At 39.7% G+C, this 21,688-nt stretch overlaps 1 protein-coding gene and 2 pseudogenes across 4 annotated transcripts in view; 1 reads left to right on the forward strand and 2 right to left on the reverse strand.

Annotated features, from left to right (window-relative positions):
- Positions 1 to 21,411, forward strand: part of LOC114301084 (uncharacterized) — a 40,189-nt gene extending 18,778 nt beyond the window's left edge. The window contains exons 1-6 of one of the 2 annotated variants that reach the window (XM_028245991.2): positions 16,472 to 16,820; positions 16,934 to 17,066; positions 17,211 to 17,357; positions 18,781 to 18,895; positions 19,951 to 20,179; positions 20,813 to 21,411. In XM_028245991.2, coding sequence (XP_028101792.2) covers positions 17,046 to 17,066; positions 17,211 to 17,357; positions 18,781 to 18,895; positions 19,951 to 20,179; positions 20,813 to 20,897 — 597 coding nt within the window. In that variant the 5' untranslated portion in view covers positions 16,472 to 16,820; positions 16,934 to 17,045 and the 3' untranslated portion in view covers positions 20,898 to 21,411. Of the gene's footprint in view, positions 1 to 16,471; positions 16,821 to 16,933; positions 17,067 to 17,210; positions 17,358 to 18,780; positions 18,896 to 19,950; positions 20,180 to 20,812 lie in introns of those variants that run through there. The other variant, XM_028245992.2, reaches the window with a different exon arrangement.
- LOC145798613 (fasciclin-like arabinogalactan protein 8 pseudogene) lies at positions 1,519 to 3,737 on the reverse strand (annotated as a pseudogene). Its single transcript, XR_014339743.1, has one exon. The product of XR_014339743.1 is annotated as a fasciclin-like arabinogalactan protein 8 pseudogene (transcript).
- Positions 9,340 to 11,558, reverse strand: LOC145798612 (fasciclin-like arabinogalactan protein 8 pseudogene; annotated as a pseudogene). Its single transcript, XR_014339742.1, has one exon. The product of XR_014339742.1 is annotated as a fasciclin-like arabinogalactan protein 8 pseudogene (transcript).
- Positions 21,412 to 21,688: the final 277 nt, after the last annotated feature.

Consider the following 21,688-nt stretch of genomic DNA (forward strand, 5'->3'; position numbering starts at 1 on the left):
TCGCCCGCTTTATGTGACTGCTTTTATTAACGGGGTTGAGTTCAAAAGGGCCTTTCTAGATAGTGGAGCCTCTATCAACATTATGACTCGCGCTACTCTAGAAAAAGCCGGAATCTCTGAAGAACGCATTGTGAAGCAGCCGATAGTCATCACTGGCTTCGGTGGAGAAAGGAGAGTTACTATCGGATGCGTAACAGTTGATTTAGCCGTTGGAAAAATTCGCTCGGCCACCAAGTTCCAGATTATCGATTCTGAGACAAATTATCACATCATTCTAGGGAGGACCTGGATGCATAGATATGGGGCTGTACCATCGAGTTATCATCAGTGTGTTAAGGCAAAATGGGGAAAGAAGACGGTGACAATTCAGGCTACAGAAAGGCCTTTCGAGATCCATGAAGCTCATTATTCTGATGCCATCTACTTCACCGAACTGGCTGTCGAAGAAGTTCCCACCACCTCTAAGCCTCGAGGGGTCAAAATTCCTCGTTGGGAGAATATCAAAGATGACAAGGAGCTGATGGCAGAGTCAAGTAAGCGGGCAATGTCTAGACCAGAAAGTCCGCCTATTCCTCGGAAGGTGATGAAAGTTCGAGAAAGAGGCAAGATGGTGTACTATTTATGATGGTGCATGATGGCCACAACCCGAGCAGCTGGTGAAAGCTTTCCAAATGATCTTGCAACTCTAGGGGCAAATTTCAACATTCCGTGGAAGAAGTCTATCTATGACATTTACAGTTTGCATTTACTACATTGTCCAAGAAGTTCTATCTTTCTTATGTTATGAAGAAATTTACTTCCTCCATATTATGTATCTCCATTAAAAGTTATTTTTCTCTACATTGTATATCTTCATTGTGTTATGTTGCTTGAAACAGTTTTCAATTTTTGTTGCCCCTCAAAGAAGAAAAAGGAACGGTAGACTCAGTTACCAACCTGAAGGGAGTTTTCTTGACACAGTAGAAGTATACTTCCACTCGGACCTCCGAAGAGCAGCCATGGCTTCCATCAATGCAAGCTTTGAGGGTCTTTCTTGCTGAAGTAGAGTGTGTGCTCCCACTCGGACTTCCGAAGAATAGCCCTTACTTCCATCAATACGAGCTCCGAGGATCTTTCTTTTCAAAGTAGAGTGAACTCTTACTCGAACTCCCGAGGGATAGCTTTTGCTTCCATTAGCTGCCGAAGTAGAAGTGCGCATCCACTCGGACTTCCGAGAGACAGCCTTGTTTCTGCTCGGACTTCTGAGGGAGAGCCTTCCAAGGGACAACTCTTGCTCTCATTAGTGCGGGTCCGAAGAACAGCCCTTGATTTCATCAATACGAGCTCTGAGGGTCTTTCTTTTCAAAGTAGAGTGGACTCTTACTCGAACTCCCGAGGGATGGCCTTTGCTTCCATTAGCTGCCGAAGTAGAAGTGCACATCCACTCGGACTTCCGAGGGACAGCCTCGTTTCTGCTCGAACTTCTGAGGGACAGCCTTGCTTCTGCTCGGACTTCTGAGAGACAGTCTTTACTTCTGTTGGTGCAAGCTTGGTAGACTCGGTTATCTTCCAGAGGAATCTTTCTTGCCAAAGTAGGGTGTGTCCTACCGTCGGACTCCCGAGGGACAGTCTTGCTTTTGTTCGGACTTCCGAGGAACAGCCCTTACTCTCATTAGTGTGGGTTCCAAGGGCCCCGAGGACGTGGATTTCAATCAAGAATTTATTTGTCTGAAATAGTAAAACCAACAAATGAGACAAACAATATCAATTTCAAATCATGATTCAGGCATTATCAGAATGGGGCAACATCAACAAATAATAATTATCTATTTAAGCTACAACAATTTTATTACTCTGAGCAAGTTCATGAAAATGCAACTATCAAGTTTTTGTCTCTCCGGGCTGGTTCCTCTCAAGCCGACGTAAAACTACAACGGTCACACAAAAATTTTGGCATCAGCTATGTATTTCCCAAGCATCCACAAGTTAAACAAACAACAATATATCATCTTTATTATTCAACGAGAGGAAGAGGGAGCCGAATTTCATACTCACAAATTTGGGACTGTTAGAGAGGTGAAGTCCGAAGCCGATGTTGGAAATATAACCTGAAATCAGAGAGGCTTTACAGATTGTAATCAACAAGACTGGGCTAGGCTTGGCAGGACCACACACGTTGCGTTGAGTGGGCGAACGTGCGTGGTCGGCGTCGGACAAGTTGAAGCCGGAAGCAACGCTGGTACCACAGAAGAGTCAGCAACCACACACGTTGCGTTGAGAGGGCGAACGTGTGTGGTGTGCGTTGGAACCGTCGAAGTCAACAATGATTGGGGCTGGAACCAGTGAGTGTAAAGCAAGGCCAAGATCTATGTATTCAGAGCTTTGAAAAATGTTGCTAAGCCAGGAGGGCACACCAACGATGAGCCAAACAGCGTCAGGCAAGGCCACACACGACGCGTTGAACGGGCGACGTGTGTGGTTTGCATTGGACCGTCAAAGCCGAAGGAAGAGTTTCAGCAAAGAGAGGCCGATGGTAGGCTGGTTCGGTCTTGGCGCAAGGTATCAAGCGTGACATCATTCCTATCACATCTCCACCCTTGACATCAATATTTCAATGCAAGCATCAAGTATTCTATTAATATTAGAATGGCCAACACAAGTGCCTGAAAAAAAAAAATGAAGCTCAATATTCAACATAATCCCATCGTGCCTTCTCTCAAATGATAAAAGCCAACAAGCCATATTCAAGTCAAGTTCATCAATAGAATTTCGTAGCTCAGACATGGATTTGAAATCTGTTTTCTTCAAGTTATATAAATCGGGGCAGGTTCAATAGTGTATTACCCATCTCAGGCCAAAATTGCAAAATTCAATATCTGGGCATTTTACTTCTCTCAGTGACCAAGCAATTAATATGGGTTTAACAGAGTCTTATTCTCTTTCTCAAAGAAAAAAAAAAAAAAACAATGAGCAGCAATCAACAAATCAAAATCAGCACCAAGGATAGTCGGAATAGTTCGGCGATGGCACAGACAGTGAATAAGAATGGACATGGACAGACCGACGATCACCTCAGCATTCGTGAGCTTGCTCAGATCTGGCAAATTCGAAGCCTTAAACGCTTCATTAGACGGTGCAAAAATCGTCAATCCAGTATTCACAACCTTCCGATACACATTCAACACACCAGTCTCCACAATCAACGACGCAAAAGTTATACACCCAGCCTTCACAATCACATCAGTGATATTCACATCGGAAGCCGACCCAGCCGACGAATTCAAAATCCCGGGCGCAATGATCAGCTCGCTGATCTCCAAAACCGCAGTACTATACGGTACTTTCTTCACCTCTTTAATGTAAGTAGAGTCGAGAGCTGATCCCGGAGCCGCCGATCGGAATCCGACCTTGCCGCCTTGTAAGTCGGTGATGTTGACGAAGCCGACTCCGTTTTCAGCTTCGCCGGTGGTCTGGTAGAGAGTGGTGACGGTGGCGGTGGCGAGGTCGTGGAGCTTGGCAGCGTCGAAGTAGTCGAGGAGGATGTGGATGCTGAGTTCGGCTTTGACGATTGAGAGGGGGTGTTTGGATGCGAGGATAGACATGGACGTTTCGTTGAGAACCAGGACTGTGATGGTCTCGCGACTGTTGATTTCGTCACAGAGCCTTGTTTGGGTGAGGTAGCTGTTGAAGAGAGTGTAGTCTGGGAAGGAAGAAAGGATCTCTGTGATGTTGTGAGCTTTCATGGTGGGAATGGTGATGATGAGAGAGAGTGTGAGGATGAGGATGGCAGAGACGGAGACTGGAGATGCAATGGAGGTCAGTGAGCAGATTGTTCCTGAAGAAAAAGCTGGGTTGGTCTTGTTCAAGAAGAAGAAAAGCTGGGTTAAAGAAAGAAAGAAAGAGGAAGGTTGATTGATTTCGGCGGCTCATCAAAAAGAAAAGTTTGTGAGATTTAGGGTTTTGAGCCATTTCTTTAAATAAATAAAAAAAGGGTGTGATGCATGGAATATGGCCTCAGATATTCTTAATATATATATGCATGTATATATATATTAAAAAAAAAAAAAAAATCCAACCCATTTCTAAGCCCATAAAAAAAGTGTTTAGACGTAAAAAAAAAAAAAGGGGGGGTTTTGTATTTTTCAATACTTGAAAAAAAAAAAAAAAAAAAAAAAAAAAAAAAAAAAAAAAAAAGAGTACAAAAAAATAGATTTTTTGCTTGTCAATTTTTTCTGTAAATTGAAGTGCGTCATCAACTTTATCCATAGGCTCTGTCGTGACAAAACGTTTTTTTTTTTTTGGGGAACGTGATGCGAAACAGGGTCGAAGAAATGACAGTATGCATGTCTGAGAAATTTAAAATTTCTCATACACGCAAGGGGCAAATGTAAGAGGGGCTAATTTGAGCCCACTAAATTATTTAGGCCCAATAGCCCAAGATTAGTGGGCCCGAATTTATCGCAAGTTCAAGATTGGTGGGCTCGGATTTATCGCCATCAAACGGGCCAAATCGCTCTTAGCCTCGAAAGGGTTCGGATCCACGAACCTAGAGACTTACTCAAGCCCGGACTCGAAAGGGTATTAAGCAAGCCTAGAGATCCGAGGCACTCGGACTCGAAAGGGTTCGGATCCACGAACCTAGAGGTCCGAAACACTTGGCTTCGAACGGATTCAGACGCAATCTAGAAGTCGCTCCGTTAATGAGTCCCAGAACACTTGCGGGCTCGGAGCTTTCCGGGGTCTACGTACCAGAACCATGGGCGTAATGGAGTCCGAACAAAGGACCCGATCCCGAGGACGGTGAGTGGAGATAAATTCACTCTTCGGTTAAACTAGCCTATACCCGGGTCGAGGTGGCACGACCCCGGGGGGTCCATGAGACTCGGCAATACTTTGCGGCAGGACGTCCTCTGGGACTACCCCTGACCCTTTGGGATGATTGGGGATCATTGGTTAGGTGTGGCTAAGAAGAAGGGTTCGCCGAGGAAGTGATCTCCTCTTCGGGGTTTTCTCATCCTCGGAGAAGTCACCTCCTCGGAGAGGTCACCTCCTCGGACAAGGTGGTTAGAGAGAATATCTCCCATGTGCCTTGCACATGGGCTCCATCCTACATCATGAGGTGCCTATAAATAGCACCCACCCATAGCTTTACAAGGGATGGATTTTGGAGACTTTTAACTCTTGGGAAAGAACTAATTTCCCTTCTCCATTATCAACCTTGAGAGTGAAAGTGGGAGATCAATGGGAGAGCCTTGCCATTATTCTATTCTCTAGCCATTTTGCCTTCTTCTTCACCCAATCTCTTATCTCCATCATCTCCTTGGTTGTTGTGTTCCTAAGTTGAGATTATTAAAGAATCTAAGCCTCTCATCATATTCTAGAGAATTCGAAGTTGATCTTCAAGGATCTTTGAAGATCTTCGAATTTTCTAACTACTTTCTTGAACCCTTTCCTACATTTTGGCGACTCCACTGGGGAGGCGGATTGGTTAATGGTCTCAACGAGATCTGGAATCCACACAACTCCAACAAGGATGGCGGGAGAAGATGAAGTTCACCAACAAGGATCCTCTAATGGTGGTGATGACAGGACCACGGCTCCAGATCAACCACTTTTGCTTGAAGCCATTCAAGGACTTCAAAATACTCAACAAGAGATTCTTACCACTCTTCAGAATCTCACTCACACCATGATGGTGATGAGTTCTAACTTTGCATCGGCGCCAAACGGAAATCAAACTGTTGGTGGAGTTATTCCCGCCGGAGCGCAAAATCAAATCCAAGGAGAAGTAAGCCCCAATCAGCCTATGGCTCATGGCAACACGGCCACAGTAACACATGCTCAAACCACAGTAGGCGGCGGCAGTTTGCCCATGCCCGGGCTCCATGGCGTGCCAAGCCAAGATCCAATGGTGACTAGGGGAGTTTCTAGTGTAATGAATGGTGCTCCGGCAACTGTTGGTGTCCAGGAAAACATAAGGAGCGTGATGGCGCAAAAGGGAGCTCTGCCCGTACCTAATCTCGTCACGCCACCAGTAAATGTTACCCAAGCACCAAGCGGGCCTCCTTTGGTGCCGACAACAAATCTGCAAGCACAACCCGGTATAGCGGCGCCGTACGGTGGACTTTACGGGCCTCAATTCAATATCCCATCACCAACTGGCTTGTCTATAGGCGCTGATGGCCAGTATCGTCAAATGTCCTCACCAATGATGAATTCGCAGCACCAGAATGGCCAAGACGCCCCTAGCTCAATCTTCGGGTACATAAGCCAAGTCCCGGGAATACCACCATCAAACTCTCTCCCTCAACAGTTTCTCACTCTTGCCGATGTGCAGGCCATGTTCGATCTCGAACGGGGCAAGAGGACCTTACCCTCTTTGCCTGATCCAGATGTCAAGCCGCCTTACCCCATTGAGATGCTGAGTTATCCATACCCTGAGGGGTATACAGTGCCGAAGTTCATCAAGTTCGACGGCAAACAAGGAAATGCCCGAGAACATGTTGTGCGATTCATCGAGACTCTAGGTATTCATGGTTCAAACCACGTCCTCCGACTGAGAGAATTCTCTAAGTCCCTCACCGACCGAGCATATAGTTGGTATGTTAATTTGGCCCCAAACTCTGTCCGAAGTTGGGAGGAAATGGTTAACAAATTCCACTCCAAGTTCTTCCAAGTGGCGGAGAAGGTGACCACACTTACATTGTGTAAAGAGAAGCAACAAGAAAGTGAAGACATCATTGACTACGTTAAAAGGTTTCAGGACAAGGCCGTGGATTGTCATGAAGCAGTTGAGGAGAGTTATCTGGTTCAAATTTGTCTAGAAGGGGCATTGAGCAGGTACAAAATGTTTCTAGTTAATCACAAGCTACCCACCTTCTCGGCATTAATAGAAGCAGCTCGGAACATTAGCATTCCTCAGGCTCAGGAGTCCGGATTTAAGGCCAATTACAAGACTAGTTTCAAATCGTCTCGTGGACCTATTGTTGCTGTTGCCTCTGCCCCAGATACCCGAAATTCACAAAGAGGAGGTCATACAGGCCAGAAGAGAAAGCAATATAATGGTGAAAAGGGGAATGTTTCTTATCCATGTGGAATCGAGGAAGTGAAAGCTCTAGTTAAGGAGTGGGTGGCCGACGGAGAGCTAAAATTGCCTTATGTCGAAGAAATGCCATCAAAAAAGGACCGCGAGAGCCCTGAATTTTGTGTCTACCATCGTACATTGAAACATCCGACAGAGAAGTGTTGGACTCTCAGGAAAATCTTCAAAGATAAAGTCGAAGCAGACGAATTGAGGTTCAAAAAGCAAGGGACTCAAGACATCCGAGAACAACCATATCCTCAACACCGAGACAAGGGCAAGAATGTTGCTATGATAGCTTATGAAGGCCCAATGATCGAGGCTATCGTTAATCTCGATGACGATGACTGTTATCTGGACGACATCCTCGAGCCAGAGGGTGAGCAAGTTTACTATGGAAGTGCTCCCTTTGATCTAGAAGGAGGAGAAGAATACTATGGAAGAGGAGGACACCATGTTTATGTGGCATCTTATTTTGAGGAGACCGAGGAGATGGTTAACTACGAGCCTCCAAGAGTGGAAAAAGATCCGGATCACTATGCCAAAACCCTGCAAGACTGTGTAAAGTTCAAGCAGTTCTTTGACCAGCTTGGACTTTCCAGGGAGGCAAGAACGGAAATCACCAAGTCTATCATTAATATAGCCGAGGCACACCATGAGGAATGCATGTCGACTGAGGGGTCTATCCCGAGGAAGGCAAAAGAGCAATCTAGTGCCATTACTTTCTCCGAGGCTGATCGAAAGTATCCTTTTTCTCACAATCGCCCGCTTTATGTGACTGCTTTTATTAACGGGGTTGAGTTCAAAAGGGCCTTTCTAGATAGTGGAGCCTCTATCAACATTATGACTCGCGCTACTCTAGAAAAAGCCGGAATCTCTGAAGAACGCATTGTGAAGCAGCCGATAGTCATCACTGGCTTCGGTGGAGAAAGGAGAGTTACTATCGGATGCGTAACAGTTGATTTAGCCGTTGGAAAAATTCGCTCGGCCACCAAGTTCCAGATTATCGATTCTGAGACAAATTATCACATCATTCTAGGGAGGACCTGGATGCATAGATATGGGGCTGTACCATCGAGTTATCATCAGTGTGTTAAGGCAAAATGGGGAAAGAAGACGGTGACAATTCAGGCTACAGAAAGGCCTTTCGAGATCCATGAAGCTCATTATTCTGATGCCATCTACTTCACCGAACTGGCTGTCGAAGAAGTTCCCACCACCTCTAAGCCTCGAGGGGTCAAAATTCCTCGTTGGGAGAATATCAAAGATGACAAGGAGCTGATGGCAGAGTCAAGTAAGCGGGCAATGTCTAGACCAGAAAGTCCGCCTATTCCTCGGAAGGTGATGAAAGTTCGAGAAAGAGGCAAGATGGTGTACTATTTATGATGGTGCATGATGGCCACAACCCGAGCAGCTGGTGAAAGCTTTCCAAATGATCTTGCAACTCTAGGGGCAAATTTCAACATTCCGTGGAAGAAGTCTATCTATGACATTTACAGTTTGCATTTACTACATTGTCCAAGAAGTTCTATCTTTCTTATGTTATGAAGAAATTTACTTCCTCCATATTATGTATCTCCATTAAAAGTTATTTTTCTCTACATTGTATATCTTCATTGTGTTATGTTGCTTGAAACAGTTTTCAATTTTTGTTGCCCCTCAAAGAAGAAAAAGGAACGGTAGACTCAGTTACCAACCTGAAGGGAGTTTTCTTGACACAGTAGAAGTATACTTCCACTCGGACCTCCGAAGAGCAGCCATGGCTTCCATCAATGCAAGCTTTGAGGGTCTTTCTTGCTGAAGTAGAGTGTGTGCTCCCACTCGGACTTCCGAAGAATAGCCCTTACTTCCATCAATACGAGCTCCGAGGATCTTTCTTTTCAAAGTAGAGTGAACTCTTACTCGAACTCCCGAGGGATAGCTTTTGCTTCCATTAGCTGCCGAAGTAGAAGTGCGCATCCACTCGGACTTCCGAGAGACAGCCTTGTTTCTGCTCGGACTTCTGAGGGAGAGCCTTCCAAGGGACAACTCTTGCTCTCATTAGTGCGGGTCCGAAGAACAGCCCTTGATTTCATCAATACGAGCTCTGAGGGTCTTTCTTTTCAAAGTAGAGTGGACTCTTACTCGAACTCCCGAGGGATGGCCTTTGCTTCCATTAGCTGCCGAAGTAGAAGTGCACATCCACTCGGACTTCCGAGGGACAGCCTCGTTTCTGCTCGAACTTCTGAGGGACAGCCTTGCTTCTGCTCGGACTTCTGAGAGACAGTCTTTACTTCTGTTGGTGCAAGCTTGGTAGACTCGGTTATCTTCCAGAGGAATCTTTCTTGCCAAAGTAGGGTGTGTCCTACCGTCGGACTCCCGAGGGACAGTCTTGCTTTTGTTCGGACTTCCGAGGAACAGCCCTTACTCTCATTAGTGTGGGTTCCAAGGGCCCCGAGGACGTGGATTTCAATCAAGAATTTATTTGTCTGAAATAGTAAAACCAACAAATGAGACAAACAATATCAATTTCAAATCATGATTCAGGCATTATCAGAATGGGGCAACATCAACAAATAATAATTATCTATTTAAGCTACAACAATTTTATTACTCTGAGCAAGTTCATGAAAATGCAACTATCAAGTTTTTGTCTCTCCGGGCTGGTTCCTCTCAAGCCGACGTAAAACTACAACGGTCACACAAAAATTTTGGCATCAGCTATGTATTTCCCAAGCATCCACAAGTTAAACAAACAACAATATATCATCTTTATTATTCAACGAGAGGAAGAGGGAGCCGAATTTCATACTCACAAATTTGGGACTGTTAGAGAGGTGAAGTCCGAAGCCGATGTTGGAAATATAACCTGAAATCAGAGAGGCTTTACAGATTGTAATCAACAAGACTGGGCTAGGCTTGGCAGGACCACACACGTTGCGTTGAGTGGGCGAACGTGCGTGGTCGGCGTCGGACAAGTTGAAGCCGGAAGCAACGCTGGTACCACAGAAGAGTCAGCAACCACACACGTTGCGTTGAGAGGGCGAACGTGTGTGGTGTGCGTTGGAACCGTCGAAGTCAACAATGATTGGGGCTGGAACCAGTGAGTGTAAAGCAAGGCCAAGATCTATGTATTCAGAGCTTTGAAAAATGTTGCTAAGCCAGGAGGGCACACCAACGATGAGCCAAACAGCGTCAGGCAAGGCCACACACGACGCGTTGAACGGGCGACGTGTGTGGTTTGCATTGGACCGTCAAAGCCGAAGGAAGAGTTTCAGCAAAGAGAGGCCGATGGTAGGCTGGTTCGGTCTTGGCGCAAGGTATCAAGCGTGACATCATTCCTATCACATCTCCACCCTTGACATCAATATTTCAATGCAAGCATCAAGTATTCTATTAATATTAGAATGGCCAACACAAGTGCCTGAAAAAAAAAAATGAAGCTCAATATTCAACATAATCCCATCGTGCCTTCTCTCAAATGATAAAAGCCAACAAGCCATATTCAAGTCAAGTTCATCAATAGAATTTCGTAGCTCAGACATGGATTTGAAATCTGTTTTCTTCAAGTTATATAAATCGGGGCAGGTTCAATAGTGTATTACCCATCTCAGGCCAAAATTGCAAAATTCAATATCTGGGCATTTTACTTCTCTCAGTGACCAAGCAATTAATATGGGTTTAACAGAGTCTTATTCTCTTTCTCAAAGAAAAAAAAAAAAAAACAATGAGCAGCAATCAACAAATCAAAATCAGCACCAAGGATAGTCGGAATAGTTCGGCGATGGCACAGACAGTGAATAAGAATGGACATGGACAGACCGACGATCACCTCAGCATTCGTGAGCTTGCTCAGATCTGGCAAATTCGAAGCCTTAAACGCTTCATTAGACGGTGCAAAAATCGTCAATCCAGTATTCACAACCTTCCGATACACATTCAACACACCAGTCTCCACAATCAACGACGCAAAAGTTATACACCCAGCCTTCACAATCACATCAGTGATATTCACATCGGAAGCCGACCCAGCCGACGAATTCAAAATCCCGGGCGCAATGATCAGCTCGCTGATCTCCAAAACCGCAGTACTATACGGTACTTTCTTCACCTCTTTAATGTAAGTAGAGTCGAGAGCTGATCCCGGAGCCGCCGATCGGAATCCGACCTTGCCGCCTTGTAAGTCGGTGATGTTGACGAAGCCGACTCCGTTTTCAGCTTCGCCGGTGGTCTGGTAGAGAGTGGTGACGGTGGCGGTGGCGAGGTCGTGGAGCTTGGCAGCGTCGAAGTAGTCGAGGAGGATGTGGATGCTGAGTTCGGCTTTGACGATTGAGAGGGGGTGTTTGGATGCGAGGATAGACATGGACGTTTCGTTGAGAACCAGGACTGTGATGGTCTCGCGACTGTTGATTTCGTCACAGAGCCTTGTTTGGGTGAGGTAGCTGTTGAAGAGAGTGTAGTCTGGGAAGGAAGAAAGGATCTCTGTGATGTTGTGAGCTTTCATGGTGGGAATGGTGATGATGAGAGAGAGTGTGAGGATGAGGATGGCAGAGACGGAGACTGGAGATGCAATGGAGGTCAGTGAGCAGATTGTTCCTGAAGAAAAAGCTGGGTTGGTCTTGTTCAAGAAGAAGAAAAGCTGGGTTAAAGAAAGAAAGAAAGAGGAAGGTTGATTGATTTCGGCGGCTCATCAAAAAGAAAAGTTTGTGAGATTTAGGGTTTTGAGCCATTTCTTTAAATAAATAAAAAAAGGGTGTGATGCATGGAATATGGCCTCAGATATTCTTAATATATATATGCATGTATATATATATTAAAAAAAAAAAAAAAATCCAACCCATTTCTAAGCCCATAAAAAAAGTGTTTAGACGTAAAAAAAAAAAAAGGGGGGGTTTTGTATTTTTCAATACTTGAAAAAAAAAAAAAAAAAAAAAAAAAAAAAAAAAAAAAAAAGAGTACAAAAAAATAGATTTTTTGCTTGTCAATTTTTTCTGTAAATTGAAGTGCGTCATCAACTTTATCCATAGGCTCTGTCGTGACAAAACGTTTTTTTTTTTTTGGGGAACGTGATGCGAAACAGGGTCGAAGAAATGACAGTATGCATGTCTGAGAAATTTAAAATTTCTCATACACGCAAGGGGCAAATGTAAGAGGGGCTAATTTGAGCCCACTAAATTATTTAGGCCCAATAGCCCAAGATTAGTGGGCCCGAATTTATCGCAAGTTCAAGATTGGTGGGCTCGGATTTATCGCCATCAAACGGGCCAAATCGCTCTTAGCCTCGAAAGGGTTCGGATCCACGAACCTAGAGACTTACTCAAGCCCGGACTCGAAAGGGTATTAAGCAAGCCTAGAGATCCGAGGCACTCGGACTCGAAAGGGTTCGGATCCACGAACCTAGAGGTCCGAAACACTTGGCTTCGAACGGATTCAGACGCAATCTAGAAGTCGCTCCGTTAATGAGTCCCAGAACACTTGCGGGCTCGGAGCTTTCCGGGGTCTACGTACCAGAACCATGGGCGTAATGGAGTCCGAACAAAGGACCCGATCCCGAGGACGGTGAGTGGAGATAAATTCACTCTTCGGTTAAACTAGCCTATACCCGGGTCGAGGTGGCACGACCCCGGGGGGTCCATGAGACTCGGCAATACTTTGCGGCAGGACGTCCTCTGGGACTACCCCTGACCCTTTGGGATGATTGGGGATCATTGGTTAGGTGTGGCTAAGAAGAAGGGTTCGCCGAGGAAGTGATCTCCTCTTCGGGGTTTTCTCATCCTCGGAGAAGTCACCTCCTCGGAGAGGTCACCTCCTCGGACAAGGTGGTTAGAGAGAATATCTCCCATGTGCCTTGCACATGGGCTCCATCCTACATCATGAGGTGCCTATAAATAGCACCCACCCATAGCTTTACAAGGGATGGATTTTGGAGACTTTTAACTCTTGGGAAAGAACTAATTTCCCTTCTCCATTATCAACCTTGAGAGTGAAAGTGGGAGATCAATGGGAGAGCCTTGCCATTATTCTATTCTCTAGCCATTTTGCCTTCTTCTTCACCCAATCTCTTATCTCCATCATCTCCTTGGTTGTTGTGTTCCTAAGTTGAGATTATTAAAGAATCTAAGCCTCTCATCATATTCTAGAGAATTCGAAGTTGATCTTCAAGGATCTTTGAAGATCTTCGAATTTTCTAACTACTTTCTTGAACCCTTTCCTACACTTTTTTAATTTAAATTTTTGGATTAATACATTTTAACCCCATGATTTGGTTCGAAAACACTTTCCCTACTTATAATTTAGTAAGTACATAATTTGGATAATTCTATTTTCACATATCAACTTTTCTCAGTGCACACACTCAATGAACACCTTTTTAGTACATATCAAAAAAATAAAAATTCACAACACAATCTTTTTACAGCAATGCTACAGACGCTAGGGGTGGGCGCGGGTCGGTTGCGGCCACGAAACCTTCAATCCGCCATCCGTCCGCCAGATTGGCGGATTGGAAAAAATCAAACCGCATCCGTCCGCCAATCTGGCGGATGTGGATTGAGCAGATTAGCGGTTTGACGGATGGATGCGAATCGGTTTGGCGGTTTTGAATTTTATAAATTTTTAACATAGTTCAACTTGTGCACTTCCTCAAAAAAAAAAAAAGAAGAGAAAATATTACAGTCAATGACTTAAAAAAGTATTACAATTACTGCATGCCTCATCCAACGAAATAAAGTTTAAAACTTTAGAATATCACAATCACTGCATGCCTCATTCACATATTACAATCACAGCATGCCTCATCCACATAAAATATTACAATTTGTGGTTCTTAAAATATAAAAACAATTCAAACCACCAAAACCATGAATAGAGCAATAGTAGAGATTATATGTCTCTGTATTGTTACATTTATATATGTTTTTAAAAATAAAAACCAACCAACATATATCATGTTTTCTATTTATTACTTTTAGAGTTAGATTTAAAAACCAAAAAATATAGATAAATAATACGTTTATTTTTTTCAATTCAAAAAATATATTCAAGTTGAAAACTTTTTTTCAATAGAATATTTGAACTCTTTTTCAATTGAAAACACAGACAAAATATTTAAACAAATTGAAAACACAAAGTTTTATAAATTACTAAGGGTGCTCGCGGTTTGGCGGTTCGGTTGCGGCCAAAGGAACCTTAAATCCGCCATCCGTCCGCCAAATTGGCGGATTAGAGAAAATTAATCCGTAACCGTCCGCTCGTCATCACGCATCTGTCCAAAATGCGGTGGATCGGTTCGGTTCGGTCGGTTTTGGCGAATCGGTATATCCGTTGCTCACCCCTAACAGACGCCCAGTGGGGGTGACCCCCAGTGACCCCCAGTGCCACGTGTCAGCCTGGGATTGACTGAAAACCAAAAAAAAAAAAAAAAAAAAAATTGTTTTTTTGACCAATGGGAAGGGACCCCCAGCACCCCCACTGGGGGTCCGAAGCTTTATTCATCTTTTTATTCCAACAATATCCCTATCTTCAATTTTAAAACTCTAATTTTTCTTCCATCCACCCATCCCCCCTTCGCTGCTATTACCACCACTCTCAATCCTTCATTATCACCACCACCGTCACTCCCAACTCATCTACTTATGTCCTAAACCTAGATATTATTATAAGATATGACAATATCATAATTTAAATGACAGTATCATAAGATATGTTGATATATTAATTCATATATTAATTGGTGCACATAATATCACTGTATCAAAAAAAAAATACAACTCACTACAATCCACCAGAAACCACCCATTGCACGTGGCAAACTAGAGAACCTAATACCAACCATTAATTAACACCATGATTCTAGTAAAGAGAATGTAAGAGAGAAAATAATATATATATATATATATATATATATGGTAAACTGATTGTTTTTAGATTTTGAGTGTGTAAGAAAAAAAAATTAAAATAAAATAGAAGTGAATTTTTTTCTTCACAAATTTAAAATTCAAAAACTTTTAAGTGATTGTCACAAAATTATTTTCTTATGATTCTCATTGCAAGCCCCCATCAAATGATGCCGAAGAGAAATAACTAATATTTCGAGCATATAAATTTCTTAAAACATAAAATATTTGTAAAATGTCTTTTTAATGTCTCAATTTAATCTCCTTTAAATGTCTTTCATGACAATTTCTTAGTTTAATCTCCTTTAAATGTCTTTTTAATGAAGTGAATCGTGGTAAAGCAGACGAGCACAAATTATGTCCGATAACATTACTTTCATAGCCCTTTTAATCTTTTCATTAACCCCTCTCTAGGATCAACTCCTGTAAAAAGAAAGGTTGTAGTCATAAATTTATAAATTTTGAATAAATATTATAAAAAATGCTAACAATTGTTTTTAGGATGTATTGAAATGGATAAAAAAGGGGGGGAAATATCAAATCAGTATAATTTTTTTAAAAAAAATAATTAAAAAATAATGAAAAAATTTATAACTATTAATAATTAAATTTATAAACTTTGTAATGAATATGCAATTATTTTTCTAAAATCCCACTGAAATGTAATTATTCTTAAAAAAAAAAAATGTATTGAAATTGATTTTAAAATGTAAATAAATATGTAAAAGTATTTTACAATGTATAAAAGTTATTCTATTTTTTTTTTCTTGTCTTTTGCTTGTTTATTGACCGCCCAATAATATTAATATATATTTTCAATCTCATAAAAATCCATAAGAAGATTGTAATTTTTAGGTCGTTGTTCGATGTTTACAAAGTGCAAAATATTTGGACATAACATATACGTATGATTTATGTATAATTATTCTTATTTAAAATTTATTTATAAAAATTTGGCCACTCAAGCATAAATCTAATTTTAAAATTTCTGAGAGGAATAGCCACAGCCTCTAATCCTCTAGGGTAAAAAAGACAATTTAAAAAACTATACTGTTGCTACATATTTGTCTACTTTTCTAATATTTCATCTATTTGTCCAAGTGATCTATCTATTTAGTGTCACCTATCTGTCCACATTTTACCTATCCATATATCTATCTGTCCACCTAATCTACATGTCTGCCTATATAACCATCATTACCACTGCTAACTATTGCCAATTACCACTACCAACCATTGCTGGCTATCTCCTCGAACGACTTTTTCAATGACTTTTCCAACACTTTTTCTAGAGGTGGCAACTTTTATAGTGACAAGCTCGATAGTCTAGCGACGATCAAATGACAATGGTAAAAATAAAAAATATATTTTTCAAAATAATAATTTATTCTTCTCACTAAACAATTTAATTAAAAATGTCTTTATAATAAAAAATAAAAAACAAAAACAATTCTTAAGCCTAAGGCCATACGCCTAGAAATGATTTTTTTTAAAATAAAAAAAATCCTTTAAATTTGTATGAGATGGCAAATAAGTCAGTTGAAATTTTTGTGATAAAAAATAATAAATAAATAATGCAATTAATTGTAAAAGCGTTACTACACAGAAATGTATGCCATCACCTAATATAAACACCACCGAGTACATGAAAACATCACAAATTCTCTCTCTCACTCTCTCTCTCTCACTCTCTCTCTCTCTCTAATCCTCCTAGAATTTTCCCATCTTTTTTTCTCTCCCACTTCAACAAAATTTGCAGTCTCTCACACACCCAAATAAAGAAATAGTTACTAATTAGTTCACCAACAATTCATACATATATCTATCAATTATCTTGGTTTTGGGAATCTAGGAAGAAACAAGAGGGCATTGTCTGGTGTAGTAAGGTCTGTCAAGCTTTTTTCTTTTTTTTATTATTATCATTCACGAGAGTTGGTTCTATCTCTATTGTGAAATCAATTTCATTATTCATCAAATTGACTAATTGAGATATAATCAGGTGGTGGGTAGTGATTGCCCAATTCGGTACGCAAGCTGTTGAGAAACTGACTTTCCCTCTCTCTCTCTTGCACTTTCTCTCTGTTTCCCTCTCGTCCAGAAAGTGATTCAAAATGGCGGAAAATCCAAAGTTGGTGAGCATCGGTTTTATGGGTTTTATGGGTTTCTTGTTTTATTGTTCTTAGATTTTTCTTTGACTGTTTCATTGGGTTCTGAGTTATACAGATTTTTTAAACCGAAAAAACTAAATTTTTATTTCTGTTTAAATTTTTTCTCAGGCGGACATGGGAACCCAGAAAATCTCTGTTTCTGAGCAAACAAACAACTTACAGTTCACGAATTTCAAATCTGATAGCTTCGTAGTGGACATGGAACGCTTGTCTCATCTCACCGATAAAGACATAACTGCAAATTCAAGATTCACAGTAAGTTTTTATTTATTTATTTATTATTATTTTAATTTGATCATATTTTTGTTTTGGTTTGTTTCTTTAATTATGCTCTGTTCTGTTGATTGTAATCACCTATGCTCTGTTTTGGTTCAAATTCATCTGAATTTCTCTTTTTTTTTTTCCTCTTCCACGAAAGATTGATTACCCATTAAATATTAAGCTTAATGAGGTTTCTGAGATAACACGTCATTACCATTTATTGGGATTGGTTTGTTTTGACAATACACTAAAAAATTCAAAATCAACTTTTAATTCATTTGAAATCACATCATTTTTAAACATAAAACAGTGAAATTTTTTTTTAAAAAAAAGTCAAAAGATCAGTTTTTACATGTTTTCAAAACATCCCATTATCTAATGAAGATTAAATTCATTTAAATTTGAATTCTTGCTTTTCATTCTCTCAAATTTACCTAAAATTCTTAAAATTGAATAATTGAATGTTTTTTGAAATATATATGTATATATATATATATATATATATTATACTTTATAAAAACAAGTTAATTTGGTGTGAGTGGTAAATTGAAAATTTTTAATCTTTTGTTTGGTTATAACTTTAGGAAAAATTACAAATATTTACCCAAAAACTTATTATGAAAAAATTTATGTTTTTAATTATCAATATTTATAAAACTTACTACTTATCTATGAAACACGGGTACGGGTATGAATATTGGTATTAGTATGATACGTGTACATTGATACGGTGAAATCTAAAAAAAATATGGTACGGATACAATTTGGTACACTTATAAAAAAATATTTATTTTTAGTTTAGAGTAGTGTAAAAATTAATTAAACTGTTTAATTTGTTAAGATCCAACCTACAATTATAATATTTAATATTAAAAGTAAAATTATAAAATCAAAATTAAATTTCAATATATTAAATGACTTACAAACCATAGTTTAATTTTAAATTCATGCTAAGAATAAAATAAAAAAATAAAAAAGAAGTCTAGTGAAATGAGTTTTATTCCTATAGTAGAAAAAATATTGTTTTAATTGAGATACGGTATATCTTGAGTATAAACTAGATATGTCTAAGTATATCAAAAATTAAGAAAAAAAAAATTTAAGTATGTGTTTCGTGTACCCGGTACGTATGTAGAAATACTATACGTGATACTATATGTTGGTAAGTATTTGGTATGGATACGACGTGTTTTTTGAAATATTCATTCTTCATAGGTACTTATTTATAATTATTCGTCAAAACTACTCCTGAATGAAGTGAAATTTTCCCCAACTTTTAAGGGAAAATTGTAAAATACTCCCATTCAAATTTGCACTGAACTTATATAACTAGAAGCTACTTAATTTGATGTATTACGTGCATGCAGCAACTTGTAATATGTTAATATTTGTATTGTCTTTGGATTTGGGTAAAAAGTTGCAGAGAAACCTTTCAAGAAAGTTGTCGCAACATCGAGGCAGTGAGAAGAAGATTAATCCAAGTATTGGCAATGAAAATGACAATGGCGTTGTCTCTACGTCTTCACCTAGAGGTAAATATTGCTTCCACTACACACAAAATAAATAAATAAATAAAGCAATCTCATTTCTATATTTAAATTCACGATCATTTAGAGAGAGGAATTAACAAAGCAAGGGACAGTCTCTCTTAAAGTTTGTCATTTAATTATGCTCAACCATCTAATTTCATATGATAAAAAATGTGACTATTAGTTCAGATATGAAAATATAATATTAATTGAGATTAGCTAATGCAAAAATACGTGCCACTTGTAGTTTCAAAATTTTGTATTATATGTATACCAACATGAATCTAGCACGCATCAAGATCGGTGACTAAATCAATTTGTTTGTCAGCAAGTTTATTGAGAAGTCTGATTGGATGTGATTAATATTCATGAATTAATTAATTTACGTATTAGTTTTATCGAGACATGCAGATTACTCGCATTTTAATATTAGTAATCATTACTTATTTTTATTTTTTCAAGCCATCAGACAGGTAGGATATGGCTTGAAGAAAAAAAAAAAAAAAAAAAAAAAAACATTGATGAGGAGACAACAAATTTGGGATGAAGTAGGTAGGGTAGATGTTGGTTGATGAATATTAGGTTGGATACACAATGCAAATATTTAAAAGTCAACACAAAACTTATGGCAAATTATTAGGTTGTATAATCATTAGAGTCTTCAAAATATGGCTATGTATGAGGACAAATTATTCAGTACAATATGCACCAACGTTGCAAAGTCAATATTCATCATCTGTTTGTGAGAGCTCACACGACCTGCGCAAATGGATAATTTCCAGGCATTGTTGCATATTGTACTGAATAATTTTTTTATGACATTGTCGCACACTTTATTGTATGATTATTCCGGCTGTACAATGTCGACCATCAGACAATAAATGACATAGATTTGAAACCTCAGTTCCCTTTGATATGAAAAGGGACACAACAAAATGTGATTCACTTTTGTTACTGTACTCCAAACTAGGAAGGACATGCCCTTGGATTGTAGGACAGATGATGGCAAGGTAACATATGCTATGTATATTGACTTACCTAGTATTTATTAAATGCAGCTACTTCAACTGGGGCTACCACGCCTGAAAAGCCCATGGTGGTTACAGTGGGGACTAGTACAGATCAACCTAAGACCCCACACCTCCATCATCAAATCACTATCATGACTGGAAACATCGGTGCCACCACTACCGAAAGCAGAGGCAACGGCAAGAGATTCAGTTTCCGGCGCTCTCCTTACTCCTGGGCCGTTGATCCTAGGAGGATCGTTTTCTTGTTTGCCACCTTGTAAGTTTGCTACCCTACTACATTTTTATGATTTTAGTCCATGAATTAATTTGCACATGATTTGAATTTGTGACTACTTTACGCAGGTCTCTATGATAACCTAGGCCAAATAGTCCAATTTTTGGCCAATTTTTTTACCAATTTTTTTTTCCATTTTTTTTCGATATACTAAAAACATAGTTCAATTTTCGTTGGAAATATTTTTATATAAGCAACTATTTTGACATGCAACATACTTCTTTACTAATTAAGTGACATCTACACAAAGTGCTCCCGATCAACGAGGCCACACAAAAAAAGAAGGGTATGACTGACCTTTTCTTTAGAAATGATAGCTGCACAAATTTAAAACAATGAAAATGCACGGAAAATATAATGTGTGGCTGAGATATATTTTGCATATTATTTGGATTATATTTAAAATCAATCTAAACCACAGACGTTTTATATATTTTTCTATATTTTAATTCTATACATGTAGCATTGTTGACCTTTTCTCGTGCCCAAATAACCATGTAACAAGTAGTCTTATTGGTCCAGAAGCTCTTATATGGATTGCTGTTAACACTATAAATGGTTGAAACAATTGTGATTCTGATGGGAAGTTCTGGATTCACTTCTTGTTTCTGACAGGTCAAGCATGGGAACTATATTACTGATTTACTTCACACTTTCCATGGGCAAAATTAGTGGGGATGACAGTGCTATGAATGTGTAGTGGTGACAAGCAATGCTGGCTCTAAATAAGAGAGAAAAGAAACAGAAGATAATTCTAGCACTCCTAGTCGCACAATGTGATAAAAATGATACTAGAAATTTCAAAATGCGATCGTACAGTTGAGACTAAGAGTATATTGGGACACGACTCGAATGATCTCATGCTTTAGAAATAACCGGCTTTCTTTCATTAAGAATATTGCGACAAACGATAGTGGAAGCACAAAAAGAAAGCAAAAACAAACCGAGCTTCCATGACGACAAAGAAGATGGAATATTGAGACAGCGAAAAGCAAAGAAAAGCTTCAAATTCGGCAAATTTTCACTTTCCTCAGGACACATTTTTAATATTATTTCGAGACAAAGACAAGAACATAGAGCACTATGACAAAGATGGGGAATCTTTACTAATATATGATCAAAATGTGCTGTAACCTTTTTTTTCTGCTTGAGTTTTTTTTGTTGGTATCTCTCTGCACAGCTCAATAGAGGATTACAAAGTTACTTTTGATTTCCTTTCTTTTTCCTTTTTGCCTTAAATTCAGTGTGCTGTGTTTTTAGTTGTATGTGTCTTTCATGTGAGTATGGCAAAGGAAATTGAAGACACCTATAGAGGCAAGAAGTATATGCATGTCCAATGCACAAGGTACTCTGTTTCTGAGTGGGACAAATCATGGGTTGTTGAACATCCTTGGTGAGATTGAGAATGGTCATGAATCAAATTTCAGATCATGTGTCTACTTCAAAACAGTCCCAATTGAATGTACTGGGTGACTTGGTTTGGGACTGAAA

The sequence above is a fragment of the Camellia sinensis genome, chromosome 9, assembly GCF_055761805.1.
Source record: "Camellia sinensis isolate YWXY chromosome 9, ASM5576180v1, whole genome shotgun sequence".
NCBI lineage: Eukaryota > Viridiplantae > Streptophyta > Magnoliopsida > Ericales > Theaceae > Camellia > Camellia sinensis.